The 21,006-nt window shown below is 34.5% G+C and overlaps 1 protein-coding gene across 3 annotated transcripts in view; it reads right to left on the bottom strand.

Moving 5' to 3' along the window:
- CNBD1 (cyclic nucleotide binding domain containing 1) overlaps positions 1 to 21,006 on the bottom strand; it is a 310,066-nt gene that overhangs the window by 182,766 nt on the left and 106,294 nt on the right. For all 3 annotated transcript variants that reach the window (XM_058528986.1, XM_058528988.1, XM_058528987.1), the window contains exon 3: positions 7,157 to 7,350. In XM_058528986.1, coding sequence (XP_058384969.1) covers positions 7,157 to 7,350 — 194 coding nt within the window. The remainder of the gene's footprint in view (positions 1 to 7,156; positions 7,351 to 21,006) is intronic.

The raw sequence follows: 21,006 nt of genomic DNA, 5'->3' as shown, positions 1-21,006 counted from the left end.
GTGAAAAACCCCAAAATTTTCCTAAGCACATTCTTTGGGAGTAGTAGTATTTTTATTTTTAAAAGCACCATTAAATAAATACACAGAAAGGTCAGTTACTGAAATTAGGCAAGGAGCAACACATTTTATAAATATAACTCACATTTCCTATAGGGGATAGTGGCAGTGACAATAATGTAAATTTTTAGCCATCTGAAATAAATTTTAGTGAATTATCACATACTTATCCTTCAGCAGACTTAAACAAGAACAAAAGCCCTAGTGTTGCTGACAGTTAACAAAATTGTCTGCCTTTATTTACATCCTTTTTTTTCAAAATATTCTATAAGAAATAGAAAAGAAAAGGATTCTGGAGCTGTGAATTGCCTGCCGGCCAACTTGCAACAAAAATCCATCACTGTAGCACTGATAGTCTGTGGCACGCTGTAGCAGTACAATTGATAAACTTTTAACGGTATTGAACGGGGATGGGGTATTGGCAGAAGAAAATGCACTAGAAGTTACAATGTCTCAGATCTTTGAAATGCTGCGGGATGAGTAATTATAACAATCATGGAATAGAATGACTGTTCTGCAGGCTATCAAACACTGGAGAAAGACAATGAAAGGCTGATGAAACTCAGCCATCGGAGTAAGGTGAAGTGTGTAATCTAATGGCTCCATGCAGCATAAAAAGATAATCTCCTCTTCTATAGTTGGAAGACAGAAAAAGCTATGGATTGGGCCCAGTACCTAATTAAAAGGACAGCATAGTTCCAGATAAGGTTGCATTCACAACCCCAACAAGTACTCTGTTTAACCCTGAAACTTTAAAACCTGGGTACCTAAAGTGGCCATTTGTTACAGTGAGGAAATACTGAGAATGCATTAAAAAATGGAGTTTCTGCTCAGGTCTGGTTCACAGTGGCTCCACTGGGTCCAGAGACCCACCTGATGGCAATTTCCATAGACCTTAAATGTATAACTTGAATGGATACTTGGTAGAGCCCTCACCTTGGTTTCTGGGCCCTTGTGGTAAGAGCTATCAGGAAGGATGATCAAGTCGAAACCTCTGAAATTGTTCTCTCCCTACCCTCCTCCATCTTAGCCAAGATAAGAAATTAAAAAAAACAATACCACACACAGCAGCAAGATGGTAGACTAGGAGGTCTCCACATTCTTCGCCAGTGTGGACCCCATCTGGAGGAGACAACAGAGCCCGTGCTCCTTTGCCTCCCGGGAACTGGAACTACTGTGCACCCCCCGTGCTGGTGCTGCTGCAGCCCCCTCAGTCTCAGTGCCTGCACACCCTGGACCCAGGACCACTTTCACATATGCGACCTACCTAGAGGAGAGAGAGAGAAAGGGACAGAAAGCTCACTTAAGGAAATAATGATCCAAAACTTTCCAAGCCTGGAGAAGGAAATAGACATTAACATTCACAAAGCCCAAAGAACCTAAGTAGGTTGAATGTAAAGAGGTCTACATCAACACATTACAGTTAAATTTTCGAAAGTCAAAGACAGAGAATTTTGAAAGCAGCAAGAGAAAAGTAATTTATCACATTAAAGGGAACCTCCCTGAGATTATCAGTGGGTTTCTTAGCAGAAAGTTTGCAAGGCAAGAGAGAGTGGAATGATGTACTCAAACTACTGAAAGAAAAAACTGCCAATGAAGAATGCTACATTTGGCAAAGCTAGCCGTTAAAAATGAGAGAGATAAAGGCTTTCCCAGACCATGAAACACTGAGGAAGTTCATCACCCTAGACTTGCCTTAGCAGAACTGCTAAAAGGATTTCTTCAAATTGAAACAAAAACATGCTAAACAGCAATGTGAAAACATATGATATCATAACTTTCACTGTTAAAGGTAAATATATAGTCAAATACCAAATAATGTAACACAGTAATGATGGCACATAAATTTCTCCAAAACCTAATATAAAAGTTGAAAGACAAGATCCTCAAAATAACTATAATCCAGGAAAAGAATTGTTACTGGATACACAATATAAAAAGAAGTAAACTCTGACTATAAGTACACAAAATAAAAGTGTAGAGTTTTGTATGTTATTGAAGCAAAGTTATCAACTTAAATAGACAGATATAAGATATTTTATGCCAGCCTCAATGTAACCACAAAGAAAAATCTATAATATACACAAAATAAAAAAGAATCAAAGCAAATCACTGCCAAAAAAAATCATCAAATAAAGGAAGACAAGAAGAGAGGAAGAGAGCAAAACAACTACAAAACAGATAGAAAATAATTAACAAAATAGCAATAAGTCCTCACTTATCAATAATTATGTTAAATGTAAATGGATTAAACTCCCCAATGAAAAGACATAGAGTGGCTGAATGGATAAAAAACAATATCCAAAAAAACCCCACAAGAACCAGAGATATGCTGTCTATAAGAGACTCACTTCAGATTTAATGATACACATAATAATAAGGGAGTTCAACAGCCCACGTTCAATAGTGGACAGAGCATCCAGACAGGAAATCAACACAAAAGTAGCTGACTTGAACAGCATCATAGACCACATGGACCTAACAGACATATACAGTATTTTCCACCCAACAGCAGAAGAATACACATTCTTCTCAAGCACACAAGGAATATTCTCCAGGATAGATTACATGTCAGGTCACAAAACAAATCTTAATAAATTTAAGGTCAAAATCGCTCCAAGTATATTTTCCAACAACAATATCTAACAGGAAGAAAATGGGAAAATTCACAAATATGTGGAAACTAAACAGTACACTTCTGACAACCCACTGAGTCAAAGAAGAAATCAAAAGGCAATTTAAAAAATATCTCGAGCCAGCCCTGATGGCCCAATGGTTAAAGTTTGGAGTGCTCCAATTTGGCAGCCCAGGTTCGCTTCCCAGGTGTGTCACTCATCTGTCAGTAGCCATGCTGTGGCAGCAGCTCACACAGAAGAACTAGAAGGACTTACAACTAGAATACACAACTATGTACTGGGGCATTGGGCAGAAAAAAAAAAAGAGAGAGAGAGGAAGATTGACAACAGATGTTAGCTCAGGGCGAATCTTTCGCAGCCAAAAAAAAAATCTCAAGACAAAAAAAAGAAACACCACATATCAAACTATGGGATGTAGTAAAAGCAGTCCTAAGATGGAAGTTTATAGTGATAAATGCCTATATTAAAAAAGATTTAGGGCCGACCCCATGGCTTAGCAGTTAAGTGTGTGCGCTCCACTACTGGAGGCCCGGGGTTTGGATCCCGGGTGCGCACCAACGCACCGCTTCTCCAGCTATGCTGAGGCCACGTCCCACATACAGCAACTAGAAGGATGTGCAACTATGACATACAATTATCTACTGGGGCTTTGGGGGAAAAAAAAAGGAGGAAGATTGGCTATAGATGTTAGCTCAGAGCCAGTCTTCCTCAGCAAAAAGAGGAGGATTAGCATGGATGTTAGCTCAGGGCTGATCTTCACAAAAAAAAAGATTTAAAATAAGTTAACTTTACACCTCAAAAAACTAGAAAAATTTTCCTCTAAGATCAGGAACAAGCCATGGGTGCCACTCTCACCGCTATTATTCAACATAGTATTGGAAGTCCTGGCTAAAGCAATTAAGCAAGACAAAGGAATAAAAGGCATTTAAATCAGAAAAGAAGCAGTAAAATTTTCATTATTTGTAGATGATATGATCTTATACATAGAAAATCCTAAAGACTCAACCCCAAAACTGTTGGAACTAATCAATGAATTCAGTAAAGTTGTAGGATATAAAATCAACATACAGAAATCAGTGGTGTTGCTATATACTAACAACAAAACACCTGAAAAAGAAATAAAGAAAACCATCCCATTCACAATAGCATCAAAAACAATAAAATACTTAGGAATAAATTTAACCAAGGAAGTGAAAGACATGTACAATGAAAACTATAAGACTTTGATGAAAGAAACTTAAGAAGAGATAAACAAATGGAAAGATTTCCCATGTTCATGGATGGGAACAATTAATATTAGTATGTCCATACTACCCAAAGCCATATATACATTCAATGCAATCCCTATCAAAATTCCAATGGCATTTTTCACAGAAATAAAACAATTCTAAAATTAGTGCAGAATCACAAAAGACCCTGAATGGCCAAAGCAATTCTGAGAAAGAAGAACAAAGCTGGAGCTATCACATTTCCTGATTTCAAACTATACTACAAAGCTATAATAATTAAAACAGTATGGTACATGTATAAAAATAGACACATAGACCAATGGAACAGAACAGAGGTCTCAGAAATAAACCCCCAAATATACAGTCAACTAATATTTGACAAGAATATTCAATGGGGAAAGGATAGTCTCTTCAATAAATGGTGCAGGAAAAACTGGATAACCACAATCAAAAAAACGAAATGGACCCTTATCTTTCACCACTCACAAAAATTAACTTGAAATGAATTAAAGACTTGAACATAAGATCTAATACCATAAAACTCCTAGAAGAAAACACAGGAAAGAAGCTCCTTGACATTGGTCTTGGCAATGATTTTTTGGATAAGACATCAACAGCACAAGCAACAAAAGGAAAAATAAAAAGTGGGACTACACCAAACTAAAAACTTCTGCACAACAAAAGAAACAATCAATAAACTGAACAGGTAACATATAGAATGGCAGAAAACTAAATATCCACATGCAGAAAAATGAACATGGATGTTATCTCACACTATACACCAAAACCATCTCAAAATGGATTAAAGGCTTAAATGTAAGACCTGAAAACATAAAACTCCTAGAAGAAAAATAGGGAAAAAGCCTCCTGACATTGATCTGGGCAATGAGTTTTTGGATATGACAACAAGAGCGGAGGCAATAAACGCAAAAATAGACAAGCGAGATTGCATCAAACTAAAAAGTTTCTGTTGAGCAAGGGAAACAATCAACAGAGTGAAAGACAACCTATGGAAGGAGAGAAAATATTTGCAAACCATATATCTGATGAGGTTAATGTCCAAAATATGTAAGGAACTCACACAACTCAATAGCAAAGAAACAAATAACCCAATTAAAAAACGGGAGAAGGACCTAAGTAAACATTTTTTCAAAAGAAGACATACAAGTGGCCAACAGGTATTTGAAAAGGTGTTCAACAGCACTAGTCATCAGGGAAATTCAAATCAAAACCACAATGAGATATCACCTCACACGTTAGAACGGCTGTTAAAAAACAAAAAGTAAATGTTAGTGAAGATGTGGAGGAAAGGGAATCCTTGTACACTGTTGGTGGAAATATAAATTTGTGCAGCCATTATTGAAAACAGTATGGAGTTTCTTCAAAAAATTAAAAATAGAACTACCATACAATCCAGCAATCCCACTTCTGGGTATACATCTAAAGAAATGAAATCAGTATCTCAAAGAGATATCTACATTCCCATATTCATTGTAGCATTATTCACAATAGCCAAGACATGGAAACAACTTAGATGTCTATTCGTGGATGAATGGATAAAGAAAACATGGTATATATGTGCAATGGGATATTATACAGTCTTTAAAAGAAGGAAATCCTGCCAATTGCAGCAACATTGTTGAACCTAGAGGACATTAAGCTAAGTGGAATAAACCAGATTTTGTATGATTGTATGTATTTCAAATATTGTATGATTTCACTTATATGTACTATCTAAAATAGTCACTCATAGAAGTAGAGAGTAGAATGTTGGTTACCAGGGGATGGGAGGTAGGGGAAATGGAGAGATATTGGTCAAAGGATACAAAGTTTCAGTTATGCAAGGTAACTCCTGGAGATCTAATGTGCAGCATGGTGACCATAGTCAACAATACTGAATTGCATACTTGAAATTTGCTAAGAGGGAAGATCTTAAGTACTCTCACCACACACACAAAAATGCTATGTGAGATGATGGATATGCTATTTAGCTTGATTGTGGTGATCACTTTACAATGTATACATATATCAAAACATCAAAATATATATCTTAAATATATACAATTTTTGTCAATTATTCCTCAATAAAACTGGAAAAAAATAAACAAAACAACACTACATCCTAGGTAGAACGACAGAGATTAGTGCAGCCGTCATAGACCTAATGCAGGATTCAGAAGTGGTGGTTCCAGCATATCCCCATTTAATTCATGAGTTTTTCTCTCAAAAAGCAAACAAGTCGATCCTGGAAGATTTGAGCTGACGACCTCAAAGTCAACCAAGAAGTAGCCCTAATTATAGCTGCTGTGCCAAATGTGATATTTTTTTCTAAAGCAGATTGAAATGGGCTCGGGTACATGGTATGCTGCCATGGGGTAACAAATGCATTGTTTTCCATCCCTATCAAGAAAGAAGATTTAGAAACATCACCCATTCACGTGTGATCAACAATATACTTTTATGTTCTTGTCTTGTTTCTTATCCTTGTTTTTCTTTCTCAGTTTTATCCATCCTCATACTTCTTGAACTTGAGAATGTTCTAGGTTGTCCTGACTTCAATCCATAGTGCTAAATAATTTGGCTTTAATTGTTTCCCTTGGCTCTTTTCTAATCTGAACATCTTGACCACCCTAAATCTAATACTGGCTTTTTTAGCCACAATTCTAGTCAAACCAGATCTGATATCCATGTACAGTATCCAGAGATCAAGAAAGATACTGAACTTTTACTTTTTGACCAGCTGATAGTCTTGAAATATTACATCTAAGCAAAGGATTTTCTTTAAGACTTTCTGATTGTGAGGGAATAACCTCCTTGATTGCCTTGGCACTGCTCTGGAGATAAACAGGTTAAGCACACATTCTTAACTTGATTTAAAAGGCCCTTCATGATCTGTCTTCTATGTCTCCTTCAAATCACCTAATCCATCTCCCTTATCTCAAGCTACCCTCCCTCTTCATTCAGTGAGTCAATCACATGGGCCTTGTCTCAGTTTTCACATAATGACACAACACCTGTCAGTGGGCAGTATGTTATTGAAGGCATCTCTCATTAAATTTTCTAAACAAATTTCAAGTTCAATATTAGTAGTATAATTTTTATTTTTAAAAGATATATTATCTTGAATATTTCAGGACTCACTGAAGATATTTGGATTTAAATATCCAAAAGAGATAAAATTTTACAATAATGATACCTTATTGCTTATGGAAAAAGCAAACATTCCTTTCTTACCATTGGGTCACGTGAAGGTATGCACATCTCACCAAGTAGAGAGTGTTTGAAATCTTCATCAAAAACAAAGCCGTGGAAAGTCTGAGATACGAAAGAGGGTGTTGACTCACTTTCTTCAATCAGATTTTTATATACCTGTGTTCGAGGTCTAGCTAGGCCTTTCAGTATTATATAAAATCCATCATTTGCAACCACTGAAACAAAACAAAACCAAAAAAGATATACTGTAAACTTTATTTCCCAGGCTCTTTGATATGAATATGACTACCACACACACTACATTTGCTTCACTCTAAGCAGATTCTTTTAGCTGATACAATGACAATGACTTTAACGTAGCACTCCGGCATTCCCAAATAATATACTCAAATAACAAGGATAACAAAGATGTGTCTACACATTTGCCGTATTGTTTGCTGACAGTTATTTATAGTAATGAATCCCCTTATAAAACTGATAGATTCTAGGAAATAACCATGGTAACATATCACAATTAATAGATTCAAGACATTATGAGAAAAATAGAACCAGAAAAGCCCTTGAACTTTTTAAAATATTTACCTCCCCCTCAAAAATGCCATTTTTCCTATTTTATATAAGTAACAATATACATCTACCGCTAATTTTCATTTATTTTTGCTCTGGACATGGTGGTGATCACTCATAGAACTGAATAAGAAGAGAGTTTGGAGAGGGAGATTGATCATTAGTAGGAAGAAGAGTTTTTTCCAATAATTCTGCTACTCCATATTGTAATTCTCCACAATCTGTCATCCACCACTAAAGCTCAACTATGTGCCTGTAGGTCTGGCAGGTTTATTCACCTGTGAGCATTTGATTCTTCTGAAAGCTGTCCTTTTGGAGCAGGAGGGAATGGGAACTGGACGGTGTCTCTCCATTTCTCAATTGTTTACCTTACTTTACAGAATGGGAGCAAATTATTCAAGCGCTATGAGAAGATCCTTTCTTACACTTATTAATTTGCTGTAAATAGAAACTACAAATTGATTTTCAGGGACAATTGTGGGGTTTTTTATGCCCTAAGAGATGCCAGCTGCTTGCCTTCACCAATTTTTTAAACTGAGTTCTTATTAGCCTCTTGGTTGACTTCAGGAGAGTGATTTTCAGTCTTCTTTAAAGCAAGGGTTATGTTTGCTTGGATGTCTGAGCTTAAAATAGATTCCTTTCTGGGTAGTACAATATCACTTCTTATTAAACATCTAATCTGTGTGGCAAGGGCACTGCAGAAACATTGTTTTTAATAGCTATCAGGTGAGCTGTATGAAAATGACATTATAGTAAGTACACTGTAAAGGTAAAAGATAATAAAATTTTGTAAGACTAGTAATGATTTTGACCAATTACATAGGGGAAAAAGCAATTGGGGGAAAGGTGTATTCCAATATATACATTTATATTCTGTTTTTTAATAGAGTTAACTAGCACTTCTTAGCATAGAATAAAAATTGTGAAAAGAAATGCATTGTGTGAAATAATGTTATTGCAAGGGCTGCTAGTTGTCTACCCAATATGAATTCTCTCCTTTTCCTTTACTAACAAAACCACAATTTTATTGGGTATTGCGTGAGCCCATTTAAAAATTACATTGCCCAGACACTCTTACATGTGTGGCCACTTGACATCATTCTGATTAATAAAACATTAGGAGAATTTTTGCTTTCCCAACATGAACACCACCCCCTCTTCCTTGCTGTGTAGAACAGGGACGTGCTGTTGGAACTGGGGCAAGCATCTTGCAGCTACAAGGAAAAGGCGAGGATAATCTCACGTCTCCCCCTGACACCTATAACCACTTGTCTTGTGACTTCCCATTATGTAACACAAATAAATCCCCCAATTTTTGTAAATCAGTGCCCCTTAGTTCTCTGTTACTCACAGCTGAACGCAATTTCTGTGTGGCCATTGTTGGAATTTCACTTAACTCTAACCGTAAAATATGTTCACCTTGCTGATGAATGTAACTCCTCTGTTCCTCTGAAGAAAATCCTCCTTTTCCTTCAGGCCTTGGTCCAGAGACAGTGAACTTGACTAAATAATCTCTGCTTACAATGCATTAATTTTCACACTTTCATAATAAAAATATCTTTAGTATTAAGGAGGCCTTTAAGGAGTTAAATAAATTTAGAGATTTTGAGAACCATGGAAAATATTTTGGTCAGAAAATATCTCATCAATGCTCCAATTATACTTACAAAAACAAAAAAACAGTTAAATTAAGCTATTCTGGAAGCTGCTAGCTCCACTTATATATAAAGATGATAGCTATATTTGAAATGGCAAAGGGGGAACTGTATTGTAAAATAAAATGTTTTTATTAATATTAGGTAGATACCATTTTTTAGTGATTTACTATATATTGATTATTCTTTCTTTACAAAACAAGATGCTATAAATGGATCAAGTGGTGGTCTGGGAGGCGGGAGGAGGCCTGGATTAGCCCCAGTGTTGTATTCATCATATAATCTTGGGAGAGTCAGGTATTTCTAGGCTCAACTTCCAGTTCAAAAATTGTCATGCTAAATCAGATTATCTACATGTATTAAATTTTCTTTATTTTTTTGGTTACTCAGTGAATATAATAAATTTTTATGTTGTTAGAGTTACTATTAAAGAGTTTAAATAAACTATAAATTTAAAAACTAATATATAACCAAATTTTACCAACGGAAATTTTATTTTAAACATTTTTGGCTAACTTGAATTAATAAAATTTTAGAGATACAGATGAAATTAATTATAATATTTATAATATGTGATATATAATAACATAATATATTATAATATTTAAATTAGTTAATAATACTTAAAATTTATTATATTAAATAATATTAATTTGGAAGTACTTATTTTAACATAAAATGTACAAAATATTTTATTTAAACATCTCACATAAATCTTAGTCTTCGGTTTCTTCATCATCACTTGGATCATTTCTTCAGTCATCTAACACAGTTCTCAGAAAACATTATCTTTACTCTAATTGGTTTGGGATACAGTATATTTTGCATCTTTATGTAATCAAGTTCCTGGAAATTTTATCCCAAAGTATAAGTACTGTAATCATTTGCATAACATTGACAAGTGTTTTTTAGCTAAGTTTATTTTTAACTTCGTAAAATAACTGTTTCATTTATTGCTAAAAATGTTTTTTCCAAAATTAAAAAATATAGAAAAAATGCAAAGAAAAAAATAAGAATCACCTATACTTCCCCAAACTAGAATTTTTAATAAGTGTACTTATTTTGAAACAGAGAGAAAGAGAGAGAGAGAGGGAGACCACAATTACTAAAATTAAAAAGACTGAAAAAAATCAAATATTGACAGAAACATAAAGCAAATGGAATTCTCACACATTATTGGAGGGAGTATAAAACTGTACAATTGCTTTGTAAAAATGTCTGGCAGTTTCTATAAAATGAAACATACATCTAACCTATGTCACAGTAATTCAGCGCCTAGGAATTTACTCAGTAGAAATGAAAGTGGATGTCCAAAAAAGTACTTGTACAAGAACATCATTAGCAACTTTATCACAACAGCTAAAAGCTGGAAACAGCTCAGAGGTCCATCAGTCTCCGGTATATACATACAATGGAATACTACTCAGCCATAAAAACGAATGAACTATTGATTCATGCAACATGAATGAATCTTAAAATATTATATTGACTGAAAGAAGGCTTTCACAAAAGAGCACATATTGTTTGATTTCATTATAAAATTCTAAACACTTCACACAAAACTGATTTATGTTGGGGAAAAAAAAAAGAAAACAGAAGAGCAATTGCCTTTGGTGAGTGGGCCAGAGATTGACTGGGAAGAAGCATGGAAAGAACTCTCTGAGGTGATGATCAAGTTCTGTGTCTTGACAGGGGTTTGGGTCACAGTATTTGTCAAAACTCATCAGGTGACACACTTAAGGTATACAGATGCACATTACTGTATGTAAATTTCATCTTAAAAAAGGATTAGAAACAAATATTGAATTCTAGGTAAACACTGAAGTGTTTAGGAGTGAAACATCCTCATGCTGTGGTACATCAATAGAATGGAATATGCTGCAAACGTAGTGGGGAAAATACCCGCAAGAAAAAACGTGCAACTACGAGATGACAGCAAACACTCTGTGACCTCTTTCTTTGTCTTGAGCCTGACTCTGTCCTCAACATATTATGTACATTAACCTTTTTTATCCTCTTACAGCTCTGCAAGTCAGGTGCTGTGACTGCTCCTGTATTGCAGCTGTGGAGACTGAAGGCAGTGGGAAGTTGAACATCCTGCCTTTAGCCCCGAGAGCCGGTGGTGGTGGAGCCTGGATTCAAACACAGCCAGTTGCAGCTCTAGCTCCCTGTGTAGCTTTGGTGAGTTGGCGCAGCATCATCGTTCTCCTCCCTCCCCTCTCCCCCTCCGTCTCTCTGTCTCTCCCCACTCCCTTTCTCTTTCTCTCAATATATATTTGGTAGGAATATGGTTTCAATTATGGTAAAGTAAGACTATCTGTGTGACTTAGACAGATATCATGTTTCATTTTAAGTGGGGAAAAAAGTGAATTTCAAAGTCATATATATTAGTTTAAAATGTTAAAAAAAAAGATCAATTTATGTTTAACTATGAATACATGTTTATGGTAAAAACATTATATGACAAAAACCAGTCTAGAAAGGAGTTTGGTAGTATAGTTGTTCACAAGAAAACACAGAGTGATTTAAAGAGAGCTCATCAAAAAGGAAACTATTAACTATGGAGCAAAATCAGAGTGCATGATTAGAATTGCAACTGTACCTTTCCCTAGAATTTCTCCATGAGGTTATGGTGCTTAGATCTCAATAAGTGGTTTGATTGGCTATTCCTAAAAAATCGGCTCATTAAGAAACTACCTTTCTATGTAGAGTTCCAAAATCTGGAAACATAGCTGTTCCAGTTATCCAAATACTCTAAACTTGCCATGAAGAGTAAGTACCACACACTGAGCATCAAATATTTGCCATGACTGTGCTAGGTGCTCTAATGCTGATCCTTCTAACAACGCGAATATCATATATCATTAGTCCACTTTTCAGATAAAGAAAGTAAGGCTCAGAATGATTAAGAAACTTGTCAAAAGTCACAAAGTAGATTAACTTCTGGAGGTTTTCAAATATATTTCAACATCTGAAAGTACCTGCACACATACAAATACGCATATGCACATGGGAGTGCGCTCTATGTGTATATGTGTATGTGTGTGCAGTATACATACATGTATTTCTGCAGCGTATTGTATGTGTACATATAAATATTTATATACCCACACACATATAAATATACTTATATATACACATATACATAGAAGTTAGTTTTATAGATTCTATAAAGGATCTTAATGAGGATTGAAAAAATTGTTACTACTTTCTTCAGAAATCGACTCTAAATTATTTCCTGAAATTAATGTAACTGGTTTATTCATGAATGTATCAAAATTAGTTTGGTAGAAATTTGAAAACAAAATCATTTAAAGGAACTTTCAGAAGCATATGCAGCATGAAATGAACTTCAGAGTGACTTCATACAAATATTTGGAGAGAAAAAGACAAAATTCTCATTCAAACAACAAGAAAATAACATTATAAATTGAATTGAAAATGAAGAATCAAGAAAAAGGTACGAAATAGAAAATTCTCAGATAGCATTCAAGTAATATCTGAATCAGCCCTCAAATATATGGACAAATGATATAAACACCATAAAAAATGTCTAAAGAGGGGCTGACCCTGTGGCGTCATGGTTAAGTGCCTGCGCTCCACTGCTGGCAGTCCGGGTTCAGATCCCCGGCGCGCACCAATGCACCGCTTGTCAAGCCTTGCTGTGGCAGCGTCCCATATAAAGTGGAAGAAGATGGGAACTAGTATTAGCCCAGAGCCAATCTTCTTCAGCAAAAAGAGGAGGGTTGGCATGGATGTTAGCTCAGGGCAGATCTTCCTCACACACACAAAAAAAAGTGTCTAAAGAAAACAATTGTGATAGAGTTAAGCTCTCAAATAATAATTAAAATACTACTTACAAATAACAAAGTAGTGTTAACTTTACTAATTGTGAGAAAAAATATATTTATTAATACTGCAAGATAAATATAAGCTTTTGAAATTTCTGCATGAGAAGAAACAAATAGTATAGGCTCCTTCTTCAATTTTCAAGATACATTATTTCATGTAACTTTCAGGAAAGAAAGAATACTCCAAGCATCTAAGAAAAATTTGACTATAAGAATTAAAACAATATAGATCAAAATGGCATTAAATCTTGATTCTCAGACTTTACAAATTAAAGGAATTTAATAAAATCAAGTTGGTTGGAAATAAGTTTCATAAAATTCTTTAACTAGCCAACTTCCATAACATGAAAAGGCAAAAGAATGAAGTAATGCACCTGAAGAAATTTCCTAGTGCAGGACCTCATATTTTAACATATCTCTCAACCACACTTGTGGTAGGTGAACAAAAGACATTCAAAAGAAATTAAGAATACTAATAATGGAAAGTTTAATTAATCATTTTGGTAGTGACTTTTCAAAAGGTTAAAAGTTTGATTAAAGCAAAGTTTGATTAAAGCAAAAATGTCTGTGAATTCCTTGCTAAGAATCTCCTGCTTTCTGGTACACAGAACCTTCAGCTAAAATCAACCGTTCTTAAAGAATTTACAAGTTTCAAAGAGCTATAACTGGATGAATGGTCATATTGTCACCTGGATAGTTCTTACTTGGCCCATAAAACTGAGTTTAAGTGTTATCTGTCTACCAGGGAAGACCTTCCTGACCTCTGCCCTCCTCCTATTTATCCTAACGAACGCCCCTCCTCTGGGCTCTCCCCTCACAGATTTCTGTCACGGCACTGTGCGTTTCCAGTCTCTGCCCATAGCCTGCAACCTCTTGAGAGAAGGACCTGGGAATCTGACACAGTATCTCTGGTCCACGGCACATCACCTGGATTATTTTAGGCATTTAGTAAATACTTGTTGAGTGAATAAAAGTTTAATTAATGATGCTCTGTTGTATTTCTCTCTAAAGAACCTTATAAAACATTTGGGGAACAACTCATTCTTTTCTTAGAATTTTGTCTATTGAGAAATGAGATACAACTCCTGGTTGGCCTATTTTCTTCTCAGTCAATTAGGTGGGAGCTCAGGGAAATATCAGTAAGTTATATGCATTTTAAGCCAGGTGGTTTAATTCATGGAACGCCATGCTCCCAGAGATAACATAACTAAAGCAATGAATGAACTTTTCATAGTTTTTAATATAGTAAGGTATCTTTGGTGATGGGGTTTCGCTTTTAGGGACAATTTTTCCTTCCTTAAGGTGCCAGGAGTAGCTATTTTAAGGCACGAGTCCAAGAACTTTTTTAGAATATTGCTATAACTTGTGGAAGATAATCAACAAGTAAAATTGGATATTTATTTTAAGATTAAAAAATCCAGATAAATAAATATTATCATAGAGCTAACTGGAAGGGATGAAAAGAAATTTATTTCATTTATTTTGAGCACAGGTTTTCCATTAGAATAGCCTCTCAATATTGATACTTCTTGCCAAATATTTGTAGAGATTTCATAAAAGAAGACTTTATAATTTTATAAATTGTTGGTGATTATTTTTAATAAGCTTACAACCTATTATTTCTTAATTTCTTTACTTAGTTCTTCTTACTAAAAAAAAAACACTAAGATAAACTAAGATAATTTCATATTTCAAATTGCTTGTTCCTATCCATAACATGCATATTAAGGTCAAGACCTTTAATTTTTTTCAGTAAAAGATTTCATTAATTCATTTAGACCATACCTTGTTATCTAAAAGGAGTTATAATAAGTGAGCTTACAAAAATACATACAATATTGCTCTAAAAGTTAATGAATTAATAGAATGAAGGAAAATTGGGTAAGAAAAAAAATGAAGGCAAGAATAAATTAAATTTCAAAACAAATTCTATGAAATACTATATATTTGCAAGGAGATAGTATTGGATAAGGAGACAATTTTTGCTCTGTTTTCCTTACTGTTAAAATTTTTTAATATGATCAGTTACCTGATTTAGAAACTATAAGAGATTTTAAAAGTGACTGAAAGTGTCAGTACTACTGAAGGTATTTCTGCCAGAAGTTCTTCAAAAAGAAAAGAATGTAGTGTAAAGCACATTATTAAAATATCCCATACCAGGGCATAAGTCTATTTCTAAGGATATAAAAATCGCTTCTAAATGGGAAGATCAAAAAGATGATATCTGGGTACATGACTGTGGGATTCACCAGTATAATCCAAAATTACTTTATCTGGAAGAGTGAATGAGCTGCATCTATTTCAGACTATCATTTCAACAAGAATTATTTTGTTCTTGAAGGAACTTTAAATCAGTCTTGTGTAGTCAAGGTTATACTGCTTGGAAGTTACCTGTAGCACCAATTAATGCATGAATTCATTTGCCAAATATTTATTGAGTGGCTCTTAAGTCCGAGCACTGCAGATCAGGCTGTATTTCAGACTAAGAGCATATGTGTGTTAGAGTCAGCCCTGCTGTTGAGTGGGGTCGGGGAAGGACACAGAGCTTCAGAAAGCTGAGGAGCTGGAGGCCAAGTCATGCCTGAAGAAAGTATTATGCTATCTATGCCTAGAGGTATGCAGGTGATAGGGCTGAAATTTTCACCTCTAAAAATAAATGGAAGCACCTACAATACACAAAGAATATGTTTTTTCCCGACCCCAAATTATATACAATTGAGTATTTTAAAGTAGTTATCAAACGTTCTTCTGGTCTGTTAAAATAAAGAAAAAAAATCTCAAAATAGTTTTAGAAAAATATCTACTCTTAAGAAACATAACTTTCAGGTGGATTCTCCATCATTTTCTCGTTTTAAAATATACCCCTGGGTAACAAGATGAATTTTTTGTTCAGGGTTGTTAATAAAAGCCAGTTAATCTTGAGAGAAATCTATGTAAATAATAATTTGAGCTTAAGAATTATTGGTTTACCCAAAGCCAATCTTTCTGATAATAATTAAATATCATGAACAGTTGGTCAATGTATTCTTCTATATTCCTTTTTATTTCCGTAAAGTCAATAATGATGTCCTCTCTTTTATTGCTACTTTTCATAATTTGAATGTTCTTTGGTCTTGATAAATTGAGATAAAGATTTGTCTATTTTGTTGTTCTTTGTAAAGAACATGGCTTTGTTGATTTTCTCTTTTCTTTTCATATTTCTTCTTCCATGTATGTCCACTATAATATTTATTATTTCATTCCTTCCACTTGTTTTGGGATTAGTTGGCTTTTCTTTTATAATTTTTTAATATGGAAGGTTAGGTTATTGATTTGAGACCATTCTTTTTATATATATATACATATAGGTTCTGTAAATGTGCCTATTCCTGGAAACCACCAGGTGGGCAAAATTGTGACAAATCTCTTGGATTGGAGCTTTGGGGAGAGATTCAAACCTATCCTGCCACCTCCAGTGGTTCTCAGGCGGCTGTTTTTCACAGCCACCATGGTTGCAAGGCTGCTGCTTTCAAAGCCACTGCAGAGCTAGGGTCTAGTGTGATGGGAATAGGGCAAGTGAAAATGCTGCAAAATTCACTATTCTTACCAAAATTCTATCATTTTTCTTGAATAAACACTCCTTGAATTGTTGTAGGTTATGTCATTATTATCACCATCATTTAAAGAACTCCTCCTCCAGTTTCCAGCCCCTCTCTATTCCTTTGCTCTGTTTTATTTTTTTCATAGAACTTATTTCCTGCAATTACACTATGCTTTCACTTATTGTTTATTTTCTGTCTCCCACCCTAGAAAATAAGTTCTAGTGTCAGTCACTAGCACATAGCAAACACTCAATACATGGTTGTTAAATCAATGAATTTATGTCTGTATTATTGTAGGAAATGGGAACCAGCTTTATGTAATTTTGTTTCCCAAGCATTTAGCATAATACCACATTCCATTTTTTGCACATGTGACAAAAGTATATAAAAAGTATTATTTAAAAATGACTCCTGGGGCTGGCCGGGTGGTGTAGTGGTTAAGTTCAGGCACTCTGCTTCAGCGGCCCGGGGTTCATGGGTTCAGATCTCAGTTGTGGATCTATGCACCGCTTATCAAGCCATGCTATGGTGGCGTCCCACATATAAAGTAGAGGAAGATGGGCATGGATGTTAGCTCAGGGCCAGTCTTCCTCAGCAAAAAGAGGAGGATTGGCAGCAGATGTTAGCTCAAGGCTAATCTTCTTCACCGACAAAAAGTAAAATGACTTCTCATGGTTGGGCAAAGCTGCCAACTCTTCTGAACTATGACAATCTAAGAATTAGCCTAGAGGGGTTGAACGAATATTAGTTCTACTCTGATTATTTTTTCCAATAAAATCAGGTAGGCTTTTAAAAACTATTAAATTTTAGACACTGCATAGTACAATTATGTAATCAACCTGAAAAGTAGTTCCTTATTAATTGAAAATATTCCAGTAACAGAAGTGGAGGAACTCACGCATGTGGGATTTCTATTACTAACACACCCATTCCAACTGCTCAGAGCAGCATTCGTTCTGATTTGGTAGCGCCTGTCCTGGTCAGGTGTTAAATATTTCAGATATCACCCCTACTTCTAAGTCTCACTGCTTAGAAAATAAGATTCAATGACAATATTAGAGAAATAAAATATCATGGCCAGGGTCTCTGGTATTGTCCTGAGAGTGAATAGTTGTCATCGTTTTTGTTGCATTAATTTTCTCAACTTCATGATCATCTCTTGGATAGAGAAACGTAGAAACGGAATTGGGTTCTCACAATGCAGAGAGACTGAAGATTTCTGGCCAGCTTCCAAGGATGAATCTTCGTGAATCTTAGGAAACACCTTAGTTGCAGTGAAAGCAGATCTACACTTCAGGATCAATGCTTATTCTTCAAGGCCTTGTTTGCCTTTAAGGGAGCCGTGGTCTTTACGGTAGGACTAAATATTTTATATGGTAGGACTAAATATTTTATTATTATGAAATAATATGCTATTGTAAGAGTATATTATTTGAATTATGGTTAATTTGTATCTAAAAATGATGCCCACTACATTTTTCGTGAGATTTAGCTACCGTGTTTTTATAATATGTTAAATGAAATTTAAACCAGGACAGAAAAATAAAAGTCTACGGAGGTTAGGAAACGTTAAAAACTTATAATATAAACATATATTTCAGCATTAAAAATAAATATACGATTTTATTCAAATAAGGAGCTATGGTGTTTTTGAGATATAACCTTATAAAAGTTAGAAGTAAAATGAAAGAAATGGAGAAATAACACTGTAAGACTTAGTGGGCTTCAAGTACAGAAAACAGAGTGAAGTCGATATAGATATAAAAGAAAAAACCCTTTTATCAGTCATCTCACGGGAATGTTTCAATGTTAACATAAAGGTAGTTGTAATGAAACTTTGATCTGGGATCTAATTCCAGGTTAGTCACTAAATTGGATTCTCAAGCAAGCTAATTCTTTTAGTTTTCATGAGCTTTAGGTTACCAGTCAAAACAACTGCTCCCTGCCCAGGCCATAAAATAAGAGATCCAACGTAAAACTCTTCAGATCATCTGAATTCAGTAAACTATATCTATATATCTATACAGCATACTGAAAGAGATTACCATATGTAATATATATTATATATAGTATTTTTATTAGAGAGTAATATAAGTAATCCTTAATATCGTAAATAAATAATGTAGTAATATAAATAATCTTAATATGGTAATCATGTTTTAGTACCATATTCACGTAAACTAGAGATATGTCTATGTGTTATTCAGTACTTAAAATCGTAATATTCTTATCCCTGTTAATATTTTATTGTTTAAGAAAACTAAATGAGAAGCTGAGTGAGTAATGGTAAGTTTCAGAAACTGCCTTAAATAATGAAGCTCCAAAGAACCTGTGGCCAGAAAAGAGACCAGAAGGTGCAAACAGCTGTGTGGAATCTCAGGCGAGCAACCACAGCTCAGCAGCAGATTGGAAGTCAGCAGCCTGGTGATGAGGGGCCGCCAGGGGGAACGCTTTAAATAACAGCAGAGGGAGGGAAACGCACACATGAATAAAGAAAAGGGAGAAAGAAAGATACCTAGTTGGGCTTGTTTTTTAAGTTGGATGAACAGAGATTTACAAAGGTCAGATGTTTAATGAGTTGCCTGCTTTGATAGTGAAGCAGACCTGAGCTGTCGGAATTAGAGGTCTTAAAAACTCACGAGAAAGATTTTAACACAGGTCAATGTAAACAGAGATTTCTAAATGTTTTCTTACGAGTCTGGAGTATGCCCTGTTGAAGTGTGAGTTGGATTACCTTATTTAATATAAACGAATTAAACTTGATATTTGTCAAAGAATGAAAGTTCATATTTTAATAATCACCCGAGTTATTAAGATACCATCAGAATACAATATTTACTTCTAATGTAGTTTAAAACCTTTTTGAAAAAAATAAATATGTAGCTACAAACACTAACATATGAATATACATTCACTGTGGAAAATTCAACACAAGTATATGTAGAAGAGTTAATTGTGCCCCTTCACTGCCCCTCAGGTCCTCTCCCCTCCACTAAGTTCACAATTTTAGAGCCACCTAAAATTTTTGTATTTTTGGAGTGTCCCTCTGTATCTGCCTTTGCATATTTTTTATTATATATATTTCATATACATATGTATGCACATACATATGTATATATAATTGCTGGGTTTTCATAAATAGAAGTATTTATGAAAGTATGATTAATCGATCATATTATTTATATAATTCTGCAATTGTTTTATTTTTATTTACTGTCTTTAATGTTTTTACATCAGTGTATATAGATCTACCTCATTCTTTTTAACCACTGCCTAGAATTCCATAGAATAGATATATTGCAGCATAGGTAGTCTTATCTCCTATTGAAGGACATTTAGGTTGTTTCCATATTTTTTACCATAATAAATATAATTTCAGGGATTTATGACAAAAATTAATTTTTTAATTACTATCCTCAAGCTAATGGCAAAGCAATGTTGAATGTTTGTTCTTTCCTTTTGAAATCACTTTATCCTCTGCAAAACTCCAATGATTTAATTTCCACTGCTTGATGTCAGATTAAATGAAACTAATTATGAAAGAGGACAGTTGAAGGAAAACTCTCGAAATATGTAAATCATTTCAATAGACACATGTTCTCCAAAATTCCAGTTAGATTTTAAATGTCATGATCCTGACATGACACTTTATACAGGAAGGCTAAAGTGTGCTTGAAATTCAATACTAATCAGAAACACTCTACATGATATTTTGTGCCTCAGGGTCCTCGTCTATAGAGAATAGTAATAATAATATCTACTATTATTTGTTACTGTGAGGAATGAATAAGGGATATCCCTAACACAAAGAATGTATTAAATAAATTTAGTTCCTCTTTTCTAATAGATACTTGATAAATGCAAAAAATGATGTTGAACTCTGTTGGTTTAGGTGTGTGTGTGACTGTGTGTGTTTATTTGTATGGTCCCCCTAAAAAATTAAAATACAAAATACTTCTACTAATGTATCCAATATATCCTTGGTAAAGGGACTAGAAATTAAAATTGGGAAACTAAAATCAATCTGAATAGGTTTGTTTCCAATATCTAGATCACTATCTGGATTAAATAATCGCTTTGACTACTTGCTATCTTAACTATGAAAACCAATGCTAGATTGTTGTTAAAGGTGTAAATCAATGAGTAGTTTTCAAAGTGTGGTCCCCAGACTAGCAGCATCACCTTGAATATTATTAGAAATGCAAATTAATCCCCAT

The sequence above is a fragment of the Diceros bicornis genome, chromosome 33 (genome assembly GCF_020826845.1).
Source record: "Diceros bicornis minor isolate mBicDic1 chromosome 33, mDicBic1.mat.cur, whole genome shotgun sequence".
Classification (NCBI taxonomy): domain Eukaryota; kingdom Metazoa; phylum Chordata; class Mammalia; order Perissodactyla; family Rhinocerotidae; genus Diceros; species Diceros bicornis.
The sequence above is the reverse complement of the archived record's forward strand: the minus strand, read 5'-3'. Positions and strand labels throughout refer to the sequence as shown.